Source organism: Platichthys flesus, chromosome 7 (genome assembly GCF_949316205.1).
Source record: "Platichthys flesus chromosome 7, fPlaFle2.1, whole genome shotgun sequence".
Taxonomy (NCBI): domain Eukaryota; kingdom Metazoa; phylum Chordata; class Actinopteri; order Pleuronectiformes; family Pleuronectidae; genus Platichthys; species Platichthys flesus.
Window position 1 is genome coordinate 10,617,770 of NC_084951.1, and position 22,823 is coordinate 10,640,592.

The following is a 22,823-nucleotide window of genomic DNA, read 5'->3' on the forward strand; positions in this document are numbered from 1 at the left end:
GTAACTTTGCAGAGAAAACCGGCTCATCGACTACATTTCCCATGAGCCTTTGCGCCTGCCGTCCGTCGTCGCTGTGGCTTCACGTGTTTTGGTCATAGACTGGTTTTGGTCAGGAGAGCAGAGGCTCCTCGGTTTTTAATCCTCCGAGTTGAGTCCCGCAGCGGAAGTGTTGCAGTCGGAGGAGCAGCGGGTGTGAGTGAGACTCTTCAGCGGGGACTCAGTGGGCGACATGTGGGCTCGGGGGCTGGTCGGGGTCGGGAGCTCGGGGCTCGCGTTGCGGGTTTCACGGGACGATTTGCTGCGGGTCGCCGGGCTCGGATGTGCGGGGAGGAGGCAGCAGCAGAGACAGGCGTCAAGTGCAGAGGTGAGAGGAGTGAAACGTTACTTCTACCGCTACTGGTTCTGTCCTGAAGAAAGACTGCGGCCAGTTCAACCACAGGTTCCTGACTGGAGGATCTGAACAGACGTTCTTTGCTTTGTGGGGAACTACAACCTCACCCACAAGTGTTCTGTCATGATATCATAATTATACTGATCTGAAAGTAAAAGTGGCCCAAATGCAAACCTACAGCTCATCTAACCATTGCACCCAGTGTACAGAGCTGAGTCCATTTTACTTAATGTTTTGTTTCTGTTTGTTTGGTTATATTATACACGTTTTATTCATTATTTTGAATCCTCGTACCAATATAAGGCTGAATACTATTTCGAATGAAAAGTTAATTGCGCTTCGAAATGGTGCACTTTCATTATTATGCAATTATCTTATCATAATATCCGTGGTACAAAAGGGTCTCAATAATATCAGCGCAATCATTTCTGATATCGTGAGAGCGGTTGTCCTGAGGTGTGTTCATATGCATATATACACCTTCTCAAAGATATTTATCTTATTCTCTCATAATATTATTTTTTAATAAAATTTTGCACCATCATGTGTGGTGTTGACCTCTGTAATAGGTTCAATATGAGCTGATCTTATGCTTGGTCCCTGGCTCCTATTCAAAGTTGTACTCGTAAAACTGTAAAGCTATTGAGGATATAAGTGGAGAAAGGGCTGGAGGAGCCATGTTCCTCTTTCAACTTTAGTCCAGAGATGCTCACCATAATAATCTCACTTCCTCTTTTACATTCCAGTAATAAGACTGTGTGAGAGCAGTGTGTTGCAGCAGCTCATGCAGATATAATGTACATCTGTCCCAGCAGACCCTCCTCCCTCCGTCCGCCTGCTTCACTTCACTGCAGCTGCACACCATGATTTTATTACAACCACGAGTGACTGACTCTACAGCCCTGACAGCCCCGTCCGAGCTGCTGCTTATTCAACGTGTTGTGATCTCACGCTGTAGAGAAATCTATTCATCCATTCATTCACAGATAAGGTTATCAATGAAATACACAGCAGGGGTGTGTATGATGAGGCAAAATGTAGGATTTCTGTAGTTTATCAAGCTGTTAAGATTTTGTTCATGGATGTGGAAAAATTACATTACATGTCATTTGGCTGACGCTTTTGTCCAAAGCGAATTACAATTAGTAAACTCAACATTCATGAGGGGCCATTTAGGGGTTCAGTATCTTGCCAAGGACACTTCGGCATGCAGATGGGAGAGAGTGGGATTTGAACCAGCAACCTTCTTGTTGAAGAACCACCACTCTAACCACTAGGCCACACCGTTCGAATCAGTCGAAGCTAATTCATCAGATAAGATTTATCTCTGCACGATGCACAATGTAAAAGTCATGGTGTTGATTATGAAAATTTGTTTTAGTCTATTTTGTGTGCGTGCGTGTGTTTGTGAGTGTATGTGTGTGTATGCGTGTGTGTGTGTGTAAATATCACAGCCTCCACTCTGACTCTGACAGCCGACTTTGGACTTGAGCAGCCCGGTCCAAATGCAGTTGAGTCTAGATAGATGTAGAATGCCGACACACTATATCCCATAATGCACTGCTGCTTGTGCTGCGCTGATAAGCCCCCCCACCTTTCACCGGCGTGTTCAAAGGTCAGACGTTGGGGTGTGAAGAACAGAACATAATGTGTGTGGAAACTGCCTTACCTGACATTTGACTGTTTGATCAGGCTATAAACTGCTGAGCAGTATATTTAATGAATAAGTGATTATTAAGTCCCTCATCACAGTGACAATTGCAGAACACGCTGTAATAGATTAACCAGTTTTATCAGTGGGACTGAAATATACCTGATCAGGGAGGACATCTGGATTCCCTCATTCCATCTCTACGTCCAGGGCAGAGATAAGACCTTCACTGTTCCTCACAACAGAGAACGTTTTTTTCAATTATAGAAGTTGACTTGTTATGACATTCAGATACACCAATATATCAAGTAGATATGCTAAGATATTTTATCAAATCTGATTTACTGAGTTACATAGAGTGGAATACAGAACCAGTTAAGGTGTTAATAAGTAGAAAATACTAAATAATGACAAGGAACTATTAAAAGTATACATTTTTACAATGTAACAAAATATATACAGTTATGCACTTCTATGAAATTGCAAAAATCCCATTTTAAAAACACATTTTATGTATTATATCATTGTATAGATTTTGTTTTAATCAGCACCTTTAAGAATAATATTTACAAATGTTTATTACTTATAACCTTTAAAACTAGAATGGCTAGCATCAAATATTTAACTTCAATCAAGTTGCACAAAACTGCTAACATTCAATTAGAACTCTGGAACTTGAATGTCTCTGTTACTTTGATGACTCATCACAGTGTTGTGTTTTCCCCAGGCGACCTGGAAGAAGACTCAGCTGTTTGACTTCCACAGAGAACATGGGGGGAAGATGGTGGAGTTCGCAGGCTGGAGTATGCCTGTCCAGTACAAAGACAGCCACATCGCCTCACACATGCACACCAGAGAGCACTGCTCCATCTTCGACGTCAGCCACATGCTGCAGGTGGGACAAGTGTAAACGGACACAGGCAGACAGACACATGCACCTCTGAATCACAGACTGTACATAAAGATGGACGAAGCCTCTTCACTTCCTCCCACTATCCACAAAACAAGTTAATATATCCCATATACAAAAGCTGCAATCTTGTACCACCATGCATTTGCTGTAGCAATGTCAATGTCATGTCCACTAACATGAAGGAGGCAGGATTCATGACCCACTCTGCTTCCAGCCAGTCAGGCAATCAGGACTCTTACTCTTTGGTTTCACCTTTTGGGAACAGGCCATCTTTATATACAGTTAATATTCTAAACATGGACATACACACGTGTAAGCTTCCATATCGCATCTACAGACATGTGTTATCATAGTCAGCATGGTAATCAGTCAGATGACTACATGACTACATAAAACTATTCCTATTTCTATATTTAATCATGTCCCTTGTTTTCCCCTGTCAGACCAAAGTCCACGGCAAAGACAGGGTGAAGTTCATGGAGTCTCTGGTGGTTGCAGATGTTGCAGAACTTAAGGACAACCAGGTGAGAAGAAGGGGTGTGTCGCTGAGAACCTGCATCAACTCACTATTGCTTGTCCACTGGGTTATGTCTTCTTCTCTACTCCCTCTCCCCCAAGGGGACGTTGTCCCTCCTCACCACTGAGAAAGGGGGGATCATTGATGACCTCATAGTGACAAGGACAGACCTGGGCTACCTCTACGTCGTCTCCAACGCTGGCTGTGCCGACAAGGACTCAGCTCATATGAAGGTAAATGGAGACAAACACTGTATGTAGAGCGACAGGTCTGGAGTCAGGGAGACTGATAGTAACTCTGCGTGTGTGTGATTTGCCTGTAGACCAGACTGGCAGAGTTCAAAGCTGCGGGTCTTGATGTGGATCTGGAGTTTCTTGATGAGGCACTGATTGCTGTGCAGGGTAAAATCCTTCCTTCCTTCCTTACATCCACCCTTGTCTCTAATGTTCTGTCTGTCCTCGTTGGTATATCTCTGTTGCCTGATATTTTTGTTTCACTTATTTTTTCATGTATTCTTTGTAGTTTTATCTCTATCTTTCCTCTATTAATCCTTTATTACTTTTACTGTTTGACCTCCTCTGTGTGTGTGTGTTCTCCTCCTCCCTCCTTGTCTCAGGTTATGTGGATTAATAACAAGCTGTGTGTTTTCAGGCCCGTCCATGTCTCGGGTGCTGCAGGAGGGGCTGAAGGAGGACCTCAGTAAACTCACCTTCATGACCTCCGCCCTGGCCACTGTGTTTGGTGTTCCTGGCTGCAGGGTCACCCGCTGTGGATACACTGGAGAGGACGGAGTGGAGGTGTGCTTCTGTCAAACTTTTCTTTTTTTTACTTGTTGTGTGATTTTGACATCATGTAACACGTCTTTCACAGCAGATTTGGACCACGGACACATTTGTCAATCAAAACTGTATTCCTGTTTGTTGTCGGGCAACTTGGTTAACATGGTGCCATGTCCCTTAGGAACACTGTTAAACATTCCAAATACTCATCTCGCTAATCTCTCAGCAAACACTTCTAAAGTTAAAATTTGTTGTTTCCAGGTCATAACAGCCACTTAAGCTTCCTTGTGTGTGTGTGTTTGTCTGTCAGATCTCCGTCCCTCAGTCCAGAGTGGTGGAGCTGACGGAGAAGCTGCTGGCAAACAGTGAGGTGAAGCTGGCTGGTCTGGGCGCCAGGGACAGTTTGAGGCTTGAAGCCGGGCTTTGTCTCTATGGCAACGACATCGATGAGACTACCACACCTGTGGAGGCCACCCTGGTCTGGACCATAGGTGAGGTTCAAGTGTTAACTACATAGCATTTGTATCTATGCCAAACATAAGTCATATTTTAAGCTCACAGTTGTCTCTGGAATTTGTATAAATACATATGAATATATACAAAGTAACTATTGTTTCTGTCTGTAATTCGGTAATTTGAATGTGTATTTTAGAAGGTCAATGCTGCTATGTTGAGATGTCCATCAGTCCCCCTTCATGTTGTTGTGTTAAAGCCCAGAGTACGGAGTTGTAATGTGATTGTAGGCACAGTTCCTTTATAGAAAAATGAAACAATCCCAGTGAAAATGGATGAAGCAAAGTTCAGACCATTTTCATTCAAATCTTAGAGCATTAATGGCAAACCTGACCGAACTAAACCTGAGGGTTTGCTGACCCTGCACGTGTGTATCTTGTTGTTCAGCCTGTTCTGTGTAATGACGCTCTTTTTCTTGTCACTCGCAGGAAAACGTCGACGACAGACGAAGGATTTCCCTGGTGCTGACATCATCGTACCCCAGATCAAAGCCAAGACGGCCAGGAAGAGAGTCGGTCTGGTGTCCACCGGCCCGCCTGTCAGACAACACACACCCATCCTCAGCCCGGACGGGAAGGTCATAGGTGAGGAGTGGCCATTTGTCAAGAGCTGTCACATAAGAGAATTGAGAATTTGATAGAATTAATTCAACTTTTATTGTACATTTACAACTTACACCAAAGTAAATGCACTTGCCAAAGTTCCACCACTAATGGAAATTGTTAGTTTTTTTTAAGGCCACAATGTGCAGTGTTTGATCATAAAGTGTCTTCTATGATCCTGTGGTGTCGCTACAGTCAGACATTTTTAAATCTTACACATTGTCGCTAATGGATTGTAACTGCTTAGTCTTGTTGTCATCATACATTATTTCATATATAATATAATATATATATGAATGTATATATGTGTGTGTGTGAATGTGATAAACATAAATGTAGTTTTATTTATTGTCATGTTGTCACGTTATTTTTAAATGCGTGAACCTCTGTGATACACTGAAAGAAAACCTGATGATTTCAAGCCAGCCTTTATTGACTGAATGAATGAATCTAACGTCCAAGTAAAGTACAAAGTAGATTAACTGCACTTTCTGCTGCTCAGGAAGCAAATTCTCCAACTTAAAAATTCTCTTTAAATCGTGTATTCTGTATTCTCTAGGCGATTTAAAGACCTGTCACTCACTGTTTTGTTTAGGTGAGGTGACCAGCGGCTGCCCCTCTCCCTGCCTGAAGAAGAACGTGGCCATGGGTTACGTGGATGCTGCATTCGCTAAGAACGGAACGAACATCCAGGTCGAGGTCAGGAAGAAAGCAGTGCCGGCCACCGTCAGCAAGATGCCATTTGTCCCCACTAACTACTACTCAGGATAGGAGGAACATATACATAGACACACACACACACACACACATACTGGAGCATTACTCCACTCTGTCCCTTGTTATGAAATGCTGCCCCCTTCTGATTACCTCCAGCAATGCAGCACCAATGGAAGACGTTGAAAAAGTTGATTCTCAAACTGTAATAAAATAGTGTTGTGTGTGTATGTGTATACTGGTCTAATGAGACTGTCACTCTACATACAGTCAGTCAGTATTTCTACATGTGCTTTTTGAAAAAACACAGCGTACACTAACATGGTTTCACCTGGTGATGGTTGTGTAGTGAACTGTTAGCAGTTTATACATGAGATGCGTGGAATAAATTAGTCTGAGAGTGAATGTATGACCACAGTGTACATGTGAACAGATAGTATATAAACGTGCTTCATACAACAAGTATTAATATAACTTTTTGATATAGAATATAGGTTTTTCTAATGAATAATGATAAAATTTTCATCTGTCACTGCTGGACCAAAATAAAATAAAATCCAAATGTGTTTTTTATACATTAAATCAGCATTTTCCTTTTTTTTATGTGTTTAAAATGTAACTAGGCCAGATCTCTATTGACATTACGGTTAGTTTGATTAAAGGGGCAAAACGGAGCCAGCTCGTAATCCTGTTAACTCTTATGTCCCCCCCCCCCCCCCCCTTGATAATGTGCTAATCAAACATGTAAATCCAATTTGGGGAGTTGGCTTTTTGTGTTAATGAGCAGATTTTCTCATAATGATCTTGTTTGAGGGAGTTCTGTTTTTTTCTGTTGATTTGAAGAATCACCAGATCTCCTCCTATAAACTCCAAGTTTACACCAGTGGTGGTACTTTGAAAATCTAACTTAGTTTAAAAGAGGTGAAATGGTTTTCTCTCTGAACACTGATAGAACGTAATTTCTTTATTAAACAAGGACATTGACTTTTGACTTTTTGTGGATCACTTTACGTCTTATTTTCTTAAAATAATGATAACTACATATAGAAATACTAGTATTGCTTGAAAGTGCACTGTATGTATGAGTGTGGATTTTAATATCAACCTTTTTTAAATATCTTTTCCTCAATAAAGGCAATTTTTTCTGCATTGTGACCCACAGTTTTTAACCTTAAGTCTTATTTTTTGTGTATAAAATCATTCTTAAAATCATCAAATAATAGGAAACCTATTAAATGTTTGAAGTTGTCTTGGGGTGAGTACAGAAAACTTGTTGTTAAAAAAAGTTGTAATTGTATCTTATAGTATTTTGTCTCATAATTCCCATAATTCTAAACACTGAAATGCTGATTTCTGATTTGAAAATAATATAATATCAAGGGTTCAAAAATAAGTGTGGACGAACAGATGTTAGATAAATTCTTATATTTATTTTTGAATTAGCTGAAACATATTTTATTAAAATTATGCAAGAATACGTACATTTTCACCACTTTCAAATGTTCAGCTAGGTTTGACAAGAATTTGAGCCTGTTAAAGCCTCAAAAAGCCAATTAATATGCTTGAAAAAGAAAAAAAATGAATAATCCTTTCAATATCAATAGGGGCTCCCACTGTCTCTTACTGTTCGGTGCTCGGGCCCTAACTATTATGACGTATTGACCCTTTTCTCCAGTCAGAATTACACTCGGTCTGTGTTTAGATTTAGTTCAGAAATAACACCGCTAACGGGGGATGCTGGCGAAAGCAACCTGGCAACCCCGATGTGGCCAGTAGTTCCTCCTGAGGAAGATGGTGGACTTCGTGACAGCAGCGTGCTCTGAACTCCGTCCCAAACACAGTGAAAACTGCGCTTTGTCTCAGCCCGGCATTAGATACAGATTACCCGGGGACAATCACAGATAATACACACAGAGAACCGCGGAGCAGAGTGACTTTTTTCGCCTAAAAGGGCAACTCTTGATTTCCCGGTGCGAGGAGGGCGGAGAGTTGCGGAGCGTGGTGGCGGTAGGTGAAGGACGCTAGTCGTCGTGAGCCAAAGTGTCAACACAAGTGTGTAGGAAGAGGCCGGTTTCTCGAGCTTCTGTAGCCCGGCGGTGGAGGAGATTTACGGACACTATTCAGCTCCTTGCTGCTTTCTACAAACCACCTGTGAGCAGCGCAGCTAGCTCACTTCAGCTAGCTAACCCCAGCTAGCTCTGTTGTGAAGTGGTGGATCAAAGCGTCGCCGCTGGAAATGCCGCGGAGTAAAAAGGGGAAACGTGGCTCCGGTAAACCGGGTGAGTAGCATGTAGCTGAGCCGCCGTGCTAACTTAGTGATGTAACTTCTGATAGGAAAACAACAGGAGTATAATGACTGATTGAATCAAAGGGGACATGACACGTTTTACACCGCGATCACCACACTGTTTGTGAGTCTACAGCCGCAGCTTTACTCCGTCCATGTGGCTTATCAGAGCTCAGCAGTGTGACTTATTTTTAAAGCCCCCATGAGCTCACTTCGTGTTGGTTAGCAAGTTAAGACCCACCGAGTATGGCTGCTAACCCCCCTGGAACCAGGCGCGCTCAAAGTTGCCCCTGTAGGGTTAAAGTTAACCAAGATGGGCTAATTTTAGCGGCGATTTCGTGTCACACAAAGAAAGTGGGTGATGGGTGCTGAACAGGATCAGTCGCATGCAACAAGTGCATCGTGGTCCAACTGTATATTTACATGACAGACAGCTGACAGGCAGGAAGGTGCTGCTTTAGGACGCAGCCCCACATGGTTTTCCATCCACGTGCAGCAGTGGTGTGGACCATGCATGTGCCTGGAAGAGCGTTACAGCCCCCCCACGTTTTATGGGTGACGTTGTCCTGGAAGCCCACACGTGCGAACACTCGCACACACATTTCACTCACACATTTTTGTGAAGTGTGCAGTTGCGAGTTATGAGATGTATTTATTGTATTTGTTAGTTTGATAATCCCTAACTGAACTTGTTGTGCAGTTTTCTTAATTGTGCTTCAGTCTTTTCCAATTTATCATATCGTCACTGGAAAAGTGGGGCTCTCTTCTGATGTATTCTATTATGGTCACTCCTGCATTTACCCATCCCTCCATTCGTCCACCATCCGTCCTCTCTTCCCCCTCCAACCTGTAACCCCTTTATTTCATTCATCCATCCCCTCCTTCCATACGTCATCCCCCAGGCTCTCTCCGTCAGGAGCTTCTTCAGCTGCAGCTGTCGACTAAGTCGTCTGTGAAAGGTAACTCTTCTGCCCCCTGACTCCCCTGATCTCAGCTTCAGGTCCAGCTCTGGGCGTGTCCAGCGGCTCTTGGACCTCACTGCAGTGCATGCAGAAACCCCACTAGACCCTCACTCACCTGTTAGCCCGCTGTGTGTGTTTTCCAGCTGCAGTGAGCAGTTTGCACTCATACATTACCTGCTCAGGCTGCTTTAAGTCTGACTGCCTGCCTGACTGTGTCACAGCCTGTTTGTGGTTTTTACTGCGCAGCATCACTTCTTATGCATGCCATGCTGCTTGAAAAGTCACCATGAGTTAATGGACATCCCACCTTCATGCTGAGATTGATTGCTGTGAAAAGAAAATGCCATTACAGCAAATGTATCTATATCAGGCTTTCTCAATCATCCAGCCCTTCCACTCATAAGGTGGCTGATAACTGGTGTTCCCTTATCATCCCACGTGTGTGCTCTCATCATGCCATCACGTTGTTTGAAATCTTTTCAGGTGTCCAACACCTTTTTCTCTTATCTGCACTGACAACAGGAGAGTTTGAGTTTCCATTGGTTTTTGTATTTTTCTCAGTAACTCAAGTGGCTCCAACTGTACCTCACTTGATTATGTTATTTAAATATTTTTTACAGGTAATGTGCTTTTTTAAATTATTAAAATCAGCCACTTTGTGTTATTCTGCGCAGTTAAAATGGACATAATCTGATGTAACATTAGTGAAGTTCAATTGACTGTTGCAGTGCGATCAGTTTTGTCAAATTTGATTTCATTGCCTTAATACTGAAACTTTCAGGAGAATGTTCTTTGGATAATCCCAACATGCAAATGCTTGTGGAGAGAACACAGTCTAATTTAAGCTCATTGAAAGTTATGTGTCCTGCCTTTACACTTGTACTACACGACCAGGGAACTGAAATAGGCTCCGGCCCTTTTGGTTCAGGGTCTGTCAGCGGAGCCTCTTGCTCATGGACTGACGGCCAGAGCTTTGTGACTGATTGCTATGTAAGCTTAAAGTAGCAAAGTGGAGATGACACGTGAGCCGTTGCATGAAGCCCACATTCCACATAACTATGCTGTATGTGGGCAGGCTTGCATGGGAAGGTGGGTGTGGGTGTGGGGGTGTATGTATTGACAGGGGAATAACCTTTGCAATGGTTGGGAGTTCAAGGATGCTGGCTGGGAAATAGCCGGCTGCTTCAGGCTTTATCTCAGCTGTGTTCAGTAGGTTTTATGAGTGAGTGCCTGCAGGCTGTTCTGTCAAAGAACTGAGAATATTACATAAGAAAGAGATACTGTCGGGCTCCATGCCGGTTTATTTTAAGTGAAAAACTAGATTTTGTTGAATGTTATCACTCAGGCATGTGAATGAAAATGTCTTTTTCATTCATTAATTTCTCTGAATTTAGAGGAGTGGTTTTTTCCCAGGTTTAAAATGGACTTCCTGTGCTTATTTAGGTATACAGTCATTGTTCACTGCAAAATAATGTCAATGTAAGATGCCAAAAGATTATTTAAATAAGTTTTTGTTGTACCACATGATATCTATAATATTATCTAACATTATTGTTGTATCCATAGTAATTGGGCTCCTTTTCAACTTATAACTCATTCACAAAAAATGAGAATTTGGTGAAAACCGAAGCCTTTCCCACTCCCAGATGTTTCCTCCCCAAAGTATTATGATTTCAACTGGAGACTGCAGGCTGTAATGTTCACTGCCAGCTCAGCGCTGCATGCACTCACACACAGGCTTCCACAACTTACTGTATAATGTTCTGATTCTGGTGAAAAGTTAGTCATAACTACTAATGGGAACAAAACTGGCAAGTGTTAAATAGGCACAGTAGTGTTTATTTTAATTCTATTCTACAGTTGGCTCAACTGTAAATGTCTTCACAAGCAGCAGCAGCCAAAAGGCGGTGCAGAGTTACAGCAACAATCCTCCAACATTAGATGAGCAAAGTTGAAAAAGTTACACAACTACAACCCCATGCAGCATTGATAGAATCATAGCAGTGACCTCTTAGTTACCCTAACTGTACCGTTTGACCTGAGCATCAACAAACACACACACTCACACACTGACCATTCTGGATTGTACACAGTGGTCTAATCCCACCAACAGTAGAAAGCCCTGAGCCAGCAGGAACCTGAGGGTTAGCTTAGCCTGCCTGGCCTCTAACCCAGTTGCGGGTGAAGCCCTTACACCTCTTGTCTCTTTGAATGTCACTTTGCAAAACTTAAGTGATTCCACATAAATAACACAGACGTTTGAAAGAACCTTTTTTGATATGTTGAAAGAGATTTCATCAGTAGGATTCAGTCTGATGTCTCAGGAGGGGGATAGATCTGCTTCATAGTATCAGGTTTAATTCATCACTCTCAGCGTGAAGCTCCTGCTGAAGTTCACAAATGACGATCTGGGGTATGCAATTCATCCCCATGCGTTAATGTGTGTCGAAGAAGAACTCTGCTGGTGTACAGTTACTGACAAAAATAGACAGCTGAGCAGGGGAGGCTTCATAAACCTGCCATTTCACGGGAATGGCCACCAGCCAATCTCTGGTTAGTTTTGGCTGCTTGTTGGTGTTTTTATTTCACTTACTTTTATTTCACATTGCAGAAATGAATAAACTTGTTAAAAGTCTCAGAAAAAGAAATCAACACAGAGATGACATAAAACCTCTTCTTGTTACAGAAAAAAAGGGACGATTGTAAGCTGTGTAGTGGTGTCATTTATTACAGGGTTCTTGTCACCAAACTATAAAGTGTTTCTGCTATTTTGTCCACTCCCTAAATTGCAGCCTGATGAGAATAAGACAACACAGGACAGGGAAACATTTTGGACAATAAAGGGAGTAAGCAACTGTTTCCATATAGTACTGCAGCTTCTATGTAGAACACATTCAAATAAAATCAAATCCAAATGTTATAAATAATATAAACATAATATACAATTTTTAGTCGCTTGAAAAGACAGTTAGTCCTCTCCATGCTTGTGATGTTAGAGATGCTCAACATTGAGATCAGCTGATTATAAATCCCCTATGGCCTTGTGTGTTTTCCAGCAGGACTGTGGAGCATTAAGACTTTTGTGTTCTCTTACATCATAATTCACGGGGTGATTCATTCACATTTTATCCTTTGACATAACCAGGGCTCCAGAGTGCAAAATCAAATCTGTGTCAAACATTTAGCTGGTGTGTCTCTGTCGTGTCGCTTCATCATCTCATCTCCTCTGCAGAGTTTACACTCACACACGGACTCACACACACTGACACACAGACAATAAAGCAGAGATGAGAGGAGATGAGAAAAGGAAAATTTCCAACAGTGTCAACAAAAAGTGTGAATACAGAGTTTCCACTACGGACAGCCAATACAAAACGATTAGTGCCGCTGATTCAGGATCAGAGCAGGAGCAGCAATTTGTTTCTACCGTTTTAGTCTCTTTCTGAGTGTCTTCCCTCCACACTCCTACTGACCTGCACTCACCTTACACTTCAACTATAAAGACCAACACTAATCACAAGTTATTAGGACCTGAACAGTACGGAAGTTTAATTTGTGTTCTGTAAAAAGTTAGTCTGGAGCCTTGAGACATGAACAAGATCAATGCCTTCCACAATTGATACCTCAGGAAAATATGATGCATCCTTTGGTCAAAATAGAGATAATACGTCCATGCATACAATGGCTTGGACAGGTCCTCAGATTGGACCAGAACCGACCGCATACCAAAGGCCTCTCTAAATTTGGACCACGTCTGGATAGTGCAAACAATGTCAGCCCCAAACTATAAAAACTGTGACGGCCAAGCTGAGAGGCCCAACATGTAGCCCAGGACAGACCCAGATGGAGACCGATACCTTTTGCCACTCAAGGGACGAGGAGGAGTAGCTAACCTTTGACATAACCCCAGAATCAGAGCTTGTGTGTGACCTGAGACCCTATGCCAGAGTGAATTGTTAGGCTGTCCGTCATCGTCTAAATATAATATCTTTAATTTCTCTTGTATAATTTCCTATGTCTCACATTTTCAACATCATCTTCTTCTCCCTAGGTGTTAAAAATGGGGTGAAGGGGGAGTCGGGTGCCAGTGACGATGAGCTGACGTCTGATATTCTCAGCCCTTGCAGCAGTGCCAGCGAAACCACTTCTGTGGTGGAAGAGGGCACAGGTTAGTACATAAATGCAGATACTAGACACTGTTAGAATACGATTTATCTTGGACAGTGACCATGTTACTTCTTGTGTGCAGCCTACCTTAGATATTTCCCTTTTCAACTGTTAATACAAATCAACTAATTCTGTGCCAAACTCAGGGGCAGAGCCGGTTGATGAGCAGACCGCCCAGGAGGAGACAGAAGACAAACTCAAACAATGTATAGACAACCTGATGGATAAAAGGTGAGGCATTCATTTTAACCCACTTGCAATCAACAGTAAAAGTAGGGAATGTCAAGAAAGAAAAAGCGAGAAGATAAATACAAACTGTTATTGCAACCTTGCTAATTCCTTTATTCAAATTGAATTTACACCTAAATGGGGCATGTTTTCCTTGTAACCTATTCTATCCTATATCTATCCTGTTAACCACACCTAGTTTTAATTAAATTTATTTATAACAGTATTATACTTGTACATTCATTTATCAACATATGGGCACATTGCTGTAGATATGCTGTGATTTTCCAAAATTCTCATTTTAATTTCTACTCTTTGCACTTTGTGCTTAAGCTTAAAAAGTGATAGATTAAATATATTATAAAACATATATTGCAATGGAAGACACTACAGTAGTGATGTTACTGAATATTTCCCCTTCTCTCTTTCCTTGTCTCTCTCTCTCTCAGTGCTAAGACTCGGCTTGCCGCCCTTGAGTCGTTGCGACAGGCATTCATTTCCAGAGTACTGTACGACTTCCTGACAGGGAGACGCCTCACTGTTGGCGACTGCCTGGAAAGAAGCCTTAAAAAAGGTGAGCGATGGCAAGATAGAGAACTGGTTGCTTAACTGTAGTAGAAAGCATATCATTTCGTAAGGGACTTTCTGTTTCTTGAGGTGGTACTACATTAAACTTCAGATGCAGTAATTGAGACCATAAATAATCCCTATTATTTCCCCTCCTGCTCTATCTGTGTGTCCAGGCAGTGGAGAGGAGCAGGCGGCGGCTGCTACACTGTCTGCCCAGCTCTGTATCCAGCTCGGGGGTGGAGACGAGGCAGAGGAGGGCTTCAAGATGCTTCGCCCCATCCTCACTGCCATCCTGATTGACAACAGTGCCAGTATAACAGCCCGCCAGAGTGTGAGTAATGACGTTTACCTTCTCTGATATTGTACCAGATTTAAGAGTTTGGGATTAGCTACTATCTCTAGAAAACTTTTAGGGGGAAAAAGAAAATAACAAAAGGAAAGTATATGACATTTGCTGTGGTTGTAGTTTATTGCGACATAACACCTGGGTCAAGTTCTGTTTTGTGTCAACTGTGTCCATTTTGGAAACAAACAAAAAAACATAAAAGCGCAAGGCAGTGTTTAGGGGACTTTTGAGGACCACTCCCACAGTGTGGCATTACCAGTAGCCATTACTGACTATGGGTTGGAAATGTTTCATGGTGGAGTTTAAAAGTTTAAAAACACTGAAGGAACGATAACTATGGTCAAAGTGAATCTTAATATGCACAGGTAGAACAGGTTCTTTCTTAAAAGACTGGATGTTAGCTAGCCTTCCACTGTATTAGGAGTTGAGAGAGGAATTGCAGAGTCAATGTGTCTGTCCCTGTCTAATCAGATGTTTGGTCAACTGAATTTCCTTGCAGTGTGCCAGAGCTCTGGGGATGTGCTGCTATGTGTCTGCTGCTGAAGACGGAGAGGTGAGAACATAGTGTTAACGTGTTGCAGGGAAATATGTGCATCTCTGTGAATAGTTTGAATAGCTACTTATGTTACACCTAATGTGCAAATGAAAATATTAAGAAAATTACGACCTAAGGCACTGAATACTCAGGGCTTCCTGAAGTAAAAAGGAGACAGAATATCCCACATTTACATATTTGTTTGCCTTTGAAGCCAATAGAGGTTAAATAAAACATATGATAGCGCAATCTTCTTCATTGTATTTTTCATCATTGTTTTTTAGATTTTTATGAAAAGCTGCTGTAATCTGCTTCAGTGTCGCCGCTTGTTGTCAGCCATTGTCTGAAACACTGCTTTAAAACGTTTTTTGCAGGCTAAGAGCTCCAACCAACAAACTTAATTTCCTATAATGCATTTTGCCTTAGCTGTATTTCAGCAAATCACAATGTATTTCATCAGTTCATGTTGTGAAAATGTTGACATTTTGGATGAGATGTACACAAATCTGCTCTCAGAGAAGAACACAAACGTTTCACCTGGTCTAAGCAACAAAAACCCTGTAAAATCCTCTAGACAAAACCTTATCAAATGAGGGTTAACTCAACAATGGCTGAATTAATCATTGTGCAGTTAGTTTCTCATTCCTCATTAAATGTATTTTTCTCTCCCCCCCCCAACATTGCTGCTGAACCCTCATCAGGACTTGGTCAAGTCACTGGCCCTCCTGGAGAGCATATTCATGTCTTCCTACCCCAACAGAGAAGGGATGCTGCCCATTCCTAAACCTGGGAGTGCGGGTCTTCACGGTGCTGCTCTGCAGGCCTGGTCACTGCTGGTCACCCTGTGTCCTGCATCTAGACTGACTGTGCTGCTCGACCTGTGAGTGCAACAAACTCAGTATTCAAAATGACAGCTCTAATCTGAGTTAATTTCCAAAGGTGTAACATTTTTGAAGTGGTCTCATTCACAAAATGCAAGCTAATTTCGCATTAGCAGTTTACCATCACTTAAGCCCCTTTTCCACTTTTCAAAACACCCACAAACTGGGGAATGGATGCGACTGGCATTCACTCCCGGGTCAAATTACTCTGTTCTAGACACAGGCTTTAATCTGGTCCTGCCCTGATCTGCAGTGAACGAAACAAGACACTTGGGTGAACAAGCTAATTCGGCAAAACAGAGTGATAAGATAAGATACATTTATTGTCCCACACACATGCACACACACACGACATTCAAGGGGGGAAATTTGTTTTCTGCTATGACCCATCTGGTGTACACAGGACAACACACAGAGCAGTGGGCAGCCATGCACGTTTGCCGCGGGGAGCAGGTGTCAGGGGAGTAAGGTGCCTTGCTCAGGGGCACTTAGACAGTGGGGTGGGGTAGGCACTTTGACAGTGTGGAACAGATCCAGGTGTTGTCCAGGTGTTGTCCGTCCAGGTATGTTGTTTTTGTTGTCACTCTGTGGATTAGAACCAGAGACCACCGTCAGCTTTTCTGCCCACAACCCAACTTTCTACCACTAGTCCACCGTCTCTGTGATGAGAAGGCATCTCAGTTTCGTTGCGTTTGTGTTAATACATTTAATGTGTTTCAACATCTGTTTGTGTGTGATATTTCCTGTCAATATTAGCAGAGTCCACCTGTTGGAAATAGTTCAACCTTAGTACACTAGCAGTTAAAGTGTTTCTGGTATTTATGACCATCTACTGTGAACAAGCAGAATGTGAACTTGAAATGAGAGAAACTCTCCTCTCCTTGTTTTTTACTCTCACTACAGGCTCACTTCCACTCACTTCTGTTAACCTTTATGGGCATGACATTTCAAACAATGTTGTAACTAACAGTTATTCTCTCGCTCCATTTTGTTACTTGCAGTCACCTCCCAAAACTGCAGGCGTGTCTGCAGAGCAATGACGTCAACTACAGGATCAGAGTGGGAGAGACCATCGCCCTTCTGGTGGAGCTGGGCCGAGAAATAGATGAGGTAAACATATAGACAGGTCTGTTCCCGTTAGAGCAGGAACGCAAATGCATTTTGCATAAACTAAATGTTGGACACACAAACACATTTAATAAAGGGCAAGAAGGGAAGCTCTTAATCTGGTGTAGCTGAAGCTAAAAAAATGTTCTAATTCTTTTCCCATAACACCCATTCATATTGATGGTTTAACAATATCTCTTATTAGTGTTATATTACTGTATATAATGTTACATTACAGTACCAAAGTCTATCACTGATATGTGCGTGTGGGTGTGTGTGTGTGTAGGAATTTGAGGTGAAGGACAGTGAAAGTCTGTGTGAATCTCTGAAGAGTTTAGCAACAGACGGCAACAAACACCGAGCCAAGAACGACAGGAGAAAACAACGCTCCATCTTCAGAGAGGTTCTACATTATATAGAGGTTTGTTTTAATGATGCAAAGGTTATATTTATTACTATGGAATGATGTCACTTGTTTGGCTTTAAGTTTTGTGACGCCTCTTTTCTTCTCGGGCAGAGCGAGGACTTCACAGAGGAGAAGATCAGGTTTGGAGTGGAGAGCATTTACATCGACGGCTGGATGAGGAGACATATATATGATGCCTTCAAAGAGATCCTGGAGTCTGGAGTCAGACACCACCTACAGGTCAGGACACACACGGATGTAAAAGAAGGGTCTGCCTGCTTCGTGTCTCTAGCATCTGGTCGATTGTGTCATGTGATTGCTATCGTGCTACATGTTTTGTGTTATTTTCATTGATTGAAAACAGCTTGACCCACTTCTGCTTTCACATCTGGATTGGACACCACTAAACAACATTTTAGGGAAAGGAAGGCTGGTATGTGTGTGCAGAGCCAACAGCCTGTGGCCTCGTTCACAGGAATGTTTCAAAACCCAATTTTTTTTTAAATATGTTTTGGCTTTTTTGTCCACATGTAATTTCTGTTTTAATTCAGTGATAACAGATCATTCACACACCCCCCCTCAGGGGGAAGATGTTTTCTGTTTTCATTGTTGATGGAAAACGAGAGAGCATGGTTCATTTTTTTCGTTTTGCAACTTAAGAAAACACATGAAAACCGAAAAAATAAAAGCAAATTCATTAAACATCTATCGATTTGTCGAAACATGAGTTGCAAATACCAACAACACAACCAAATACAGAAAGCATTCAACAACAAGCACACTCCAGCCAGGTTCATCATCTTTTGTGTCCAATGGAAACACTCCTGTTTTCGTCTGTTTTGTTAGATGAAGTGTTTGTATTCTGTTGGGTGTATTTTTAAATGTGTGGTTTTTATACCTCCTCACCAGCGACATCCAGTGGCGGGAGGCATTATGTTTTCGGGTTTATGTCCCATTCTTGTGAACGCGATATCTCAAAAAGGCCCTGAGGGAATTTCTTCATGTTTGTTACAAACGTTACACATAGACTCAAAGACCAGATTAAACCTTTTTCTAGGTCAAGGTCACTGACTTCACGTTCTATCAATGTGATATATCAGGAATACCAATTGGGAATTTCATTACATTGTGAGCATGCTGTTGGTAGCTCTTTTGCCAAATTATGTTTTGACTGAAAGATCTTACCAATAATGGCTCATTAAAAAGGAGACTTTGTTTATGTCCATAGGTTATGTTCATAATGTGTGTTTTGTGTTTTTGTTTTGGTGCAGTTCAACCCACTACTTAGAGACATCTTTGGCCTTGGCGCCCCCCTCATCCTGGACCCTGCTGTAAAAGCTAACAAGATCACAAGATTTGAGAAGGTAACACCCTCTATTTTGTTGTTGAATCTCAACTTGCCCATTAGGACAATCCAACTTTATGTATTACATTTTTATGACTATGCGATAGCAAGCGTTCATGTTGTCTGTACGTTTGTTCACATCTGCACGTACCTCCCTCAGACTGAGTCAGTGAGGTGCTCGTAATAAGGGAATGAATAAGTTAGTTATTGAGTGAATGACAGACAATGTTTGCATGGACACTAATATTCAGATTTAATCTGATTAAATATATAGTCTGAATAAGACACTGGCATGTATGTAAACAGCATATAACTACTGTAAGACTGTAGTAATTGATTAGAGACATGAGTCCTGTATCTTTATTCAGGCACACACACAGGCAGATGTAATGCACAGTTATATCTATTGAATGATTGGAAAAATATGCATTATATAACATTCACGGGGGGGCTGACTCTCCCTTTTCTTCTTCAAGAGTTCAGTCAGTGCGCGTGGTCTCCTCATCCACCTTCTTCTTCCTCATCCATCTACCTGGGGGGTTAGCATCCTCTGCCAAACCACGCACAGCTCTTGAGATTGTTTTATTTCAGAACCAGCAAAGTCAGCCAGACAATATGTGCTTTTGTCCAAGCTCCTATTTTCTTTTTGTTGATGAGCGACTCCTGGTTCTGGAGCTCCGCTTTGAGCTGTCTCTGCTCAGTTTCCAGCAGGGGGACCTGTTGCTGCAGTGCTCTGTTTGCCTCTTTTAGAGCCTCTCTGCTGGTTTCTCTGCACGAGCCTCTTACTGGTGCAGCCTGACCTCCAGGTTTTCACACCCGGTTCTTAACTCTGCCCCACTAGTCTGCAGCTCCTGGTGTTTGACAGCGAGGATCACCAGACAGTCTATGTGAACTTTGCTACAATGCTGTTTCTTCTTCCCAATTTTGATGAGGAGCTCATGGCTTAGAAACAACCTCAACCAGAGGGAGAGGAAGGAGCCAAATGTAGAAAGAGAAAGAACAGCTTGGGGTGCAAATCACAAACCAACACCTACTGTGTGAGATTTGTGTGCTGTTCCTCGTTGTCAGAGTGATATGCAGAAGTGCGACGACAAAACACTCCTCATAGAGAGTCAAATGTTAACCAGGGCCAGCAACACAAATCCATACATAGTCTATGATAACTGAAAAGAGTGCACCAACTCAACAAACGCTATGAGAATGTAGTTGAGCTTTAGACAATACACTATTGAAACAGGGAAAAGCAGGTTGGCTAAAAGTGATTTTGAGTGACTATAACCTGAGAAGAATAAAAATGTGATACGCATTTCTTTTCTCTTCTTCTTCAACAGCATCTTTTTAACTCGGCTGCCTTCAAGGCCAGGACAAAACAGAGGAGCAAAGTCAGGGACAAGCGGGCTGACGTCATGTGAGAGACGGACAAGGACGGAGCGAAGGGACGAGTAAGCAAGGAATTTCCGGGCTGTACTGAGACGGATACAAAATGATGCCTTTGACGTTTCAGCCGTCAGACACACAGCAATCCCTGGACAGGGCTTTTCACCTGACATGTGCTTTTCACCTGCAACCTAACTCTACTGATTCAAGATGGCCACCATTTGATGTTCTTATGACGCCGAGCGGTTTTACAGTTTACAGTATTTTCTAAATAACAGTCCTGATTTTAAATCAATAACTAAAATCATTTCAAGCAGGATAAAAACATCTCGACTTCACAGAAGATTAAATGTGCTGTGAACACATTAACTGGGATCCTCAGAAATATCTTCTAACAATGGAGACAGGGAAGGTGACGTTTTTTTGTCTCCCTGTGAGAGTCAGACATTTTGAAGCTTTATGGTACATTTCAGATCTTTGGAACAGTCACTCAAAAGCCTCCTTGGTGCTGATGAGTATTGTTTTTGATGCTCAGCTCTTGCTGCAGCCCTGGGGTTTGGCTTGTCAGTCAAATCTTTTTAAATCCTCATTTCTGCTGCCTTTCTTGGAAGTAACGAGTCCTGGTTGAATTTTGGCGTTTGAACTTCTGTAGTTAATTAAAAAACAAAAAGAGCCATGGAAATATTATTCTGACAAAAATATTTATTTCCGATGGGCTAAATTATTCCTCCCTTGACACCTACATTCATCCTCTCTCCTCTTTTACACTCAGTCACTACTTCAGCTGCCAAACTAGAAAAGTGTGTGGTTTGAGTTTTATTTTAATTTAAGTTCATTGGGTAAAAAAAACGGAAGTGATGCCTAATCAAAAGAGTGAATCAAAGGGCTCATCTTTTTAATTCATTTTGAGAGGAAGAATACATTTTAACCATTTTTGGTGCATAATGGTATTATACTTTCTAATTTATTAAATGAACTTTGTGATTTTTAAGAACTGTTTACAGACATAATTATGGGAAGAATATTCTATTTTTGTTTTCATTGTATCATAATGCAAGTTTGGAGGGTCATACATCTATCCATGTGTATGTATTGCACATATACTGTACATAGGGGCTCATGAGGAGATGTCTACTTGACTCATTGGATGCATTTTAATGATTTTCCCTCTTGATGGGCAGTGAACACATTTACACACAGGCCACTATAACCAGAGCTGCTTATCAGAAGAGTTTTGTGGAGTTGCTTTTTTTAGCAGTGGGCAGGTTAGCATCCACAAATCATCCATTATAATGTTTAAATTGAAATGACAAAACTAACAGCTGCCTGGATGTTTCTGTACCGTGTTGAATATTTCATCTGTTTGACTCTTGTACTAAAGGGTCTCCAAACGGTCTCATCATTCTGGTGTTGAGGCTCAAGGGATCATGGATCGATAGAAAATAAAAGACTATATGAACACTTTCTTTGTGTCTTTTGTGATTTTCAAGAAGTTTTTGTTGTTTCGGCCCTGGAAATGATATATTTGGTGAATGAATGTCTGTACACTTTGAAGTTAATGGTGTTGCTTTAGCAAGTAAACATGGTACCACTGAGAACCTGAATAAGTGGTTCATGTTATAGCCTGAGACACATCACATGATAAACTGATATTTTGATGCTTGAAAGATTTAAAACGATAAAACATTAAAAACTTAGACTTATCTCTGTAGGAAAGTCCAAAGTCTTACATGTTTTCCTCAGATTAGTTGAACATATCCATTTTCTGGAGTATTCACTTCTCTGTGATGTTTTAGAGGGAAAACTTATTTGTGTTTAACCACTGTTTTTGTCTCTTCCTCTACAATTAGTCAGTGTCCATCAGATTTGTTTTGTAACATGTAAAGTAGTTAGAGAAATAGCTCTTATGTCAAGTTACAGCAGAAACAAAGATAAAGGGAATATAAAACTTCAATTGGTTTATCACTTGATATTTTTATTTCATGTTTCTTGTGCTTGTATTGAACAATACTATTGTATCAATAGTTGCAAATGTTGGAGCGTGTACGTCAGGGACACACCTGAGGCAGAAGCGCAAATTCTGTGCAAGCCTCTGCCTGAATGTTCACACAGGGAGCCATCCAGGAGGATATTTTAAATGATGGCTTGCCTGTCCACGGAGCCACGGGTGGTGACATCAACTGCCAAAATAAGTAGGTATTTATACTTTACTTTGTATGCATCATACTGCTATGAGGAACTTTTGTGAGGTGAAATCAAACTCCCTTCTTTTTACATTACATGTCAAGCGACTTACATTTTTAGAATACTCAGCATTTATGAGGAGCCATTTTAGGGGTTCAGTGTCTTGCCAAGGACACTAAGGCATGCAGATAGGAAAGGGTGGGTTTCGAACCGACAACCTTCTTGTTGCAGAACACCCGCTCTATCCCGTAGGCCACGCTCTCCCCTGTTCATGCTGAAATACAGTGGATTCACTCGGTCTGACATTTTCGATCACATCTTTATAAAACACCTTATGAGCTTCACTCA

General features: G+C 41.7%; 2 protein-coding genes across 3 annotated transcripts; both read left to right on the forward strand.

Annotated features, from left to right (window-relative positions):
• The first annotated feature begins 90 nt into the window (after positions 1–90).
• On the forward strand, positions 91–7,235 carry amt (aminomethyltransferase). Its single transcript, XM_062392022.1, has 9 exons — positions 91–364; positions 2,770–2,937; positions 3,399–3,479; positions 3,574–3,705; positions 3,795–3,873; positions 4,124–4,269; positions 4,562–4,742; positions 5,193–5,348; positions 5,962–7,235. Exons 1-9 carry the CDS (start codon positions 230–232, stop codon positions 6,135–6,137), a joined length of 1,254 nt encoding a protein of 417 aa, XP_062248006.1. The 5' UTR covers positions 91–229; the 3' UTR covers positions 6,138–7,235.
• A 611-nt stretch (positions 7,236–7,846) lies between these two features.
• Positions 7,847–21,755, forward strand: ifrd2 (interferon-related developmental regulator 2). Of its 2 annotated transcripts, XM_062391950.1 has the most exons (13): positions 7,847–8,359; positions 9,270–9,326; positions 13,381–13,497; positions 13,643–13,727; positions 14,174–14,298; positions 14,468–14,625; positions 15,140–15,193; positions 15,877–16,055; positions 17,058–17,166; positions 17,450–17,584; positions 17,681–17,809; positions 18,841–18,933; positions 20,246–21,755. In XM_062391950.1, exons 1-13 carry the CDS (start codon positions 8,317–8,319, stop codon positions 20,324–20,326), a joined length of 1,365 nt encoding a protein of 454 aa, XP_062247934.1. In that variant the 5' UTR covers positions 7,847–8,316; the 3' UTR covers positions 20,327–21,755. The 2 variants fall into 2 exon arrangements, with proteins under 2 accessions (XP_062247934.1, XP_062247935.1); XM_062391951.1 differs by lacking the exon at positions 9,270–9,326.
• The last annotated feature ends 1,068 nt before the right edge of the window (positions 21,756–22,823 follow it).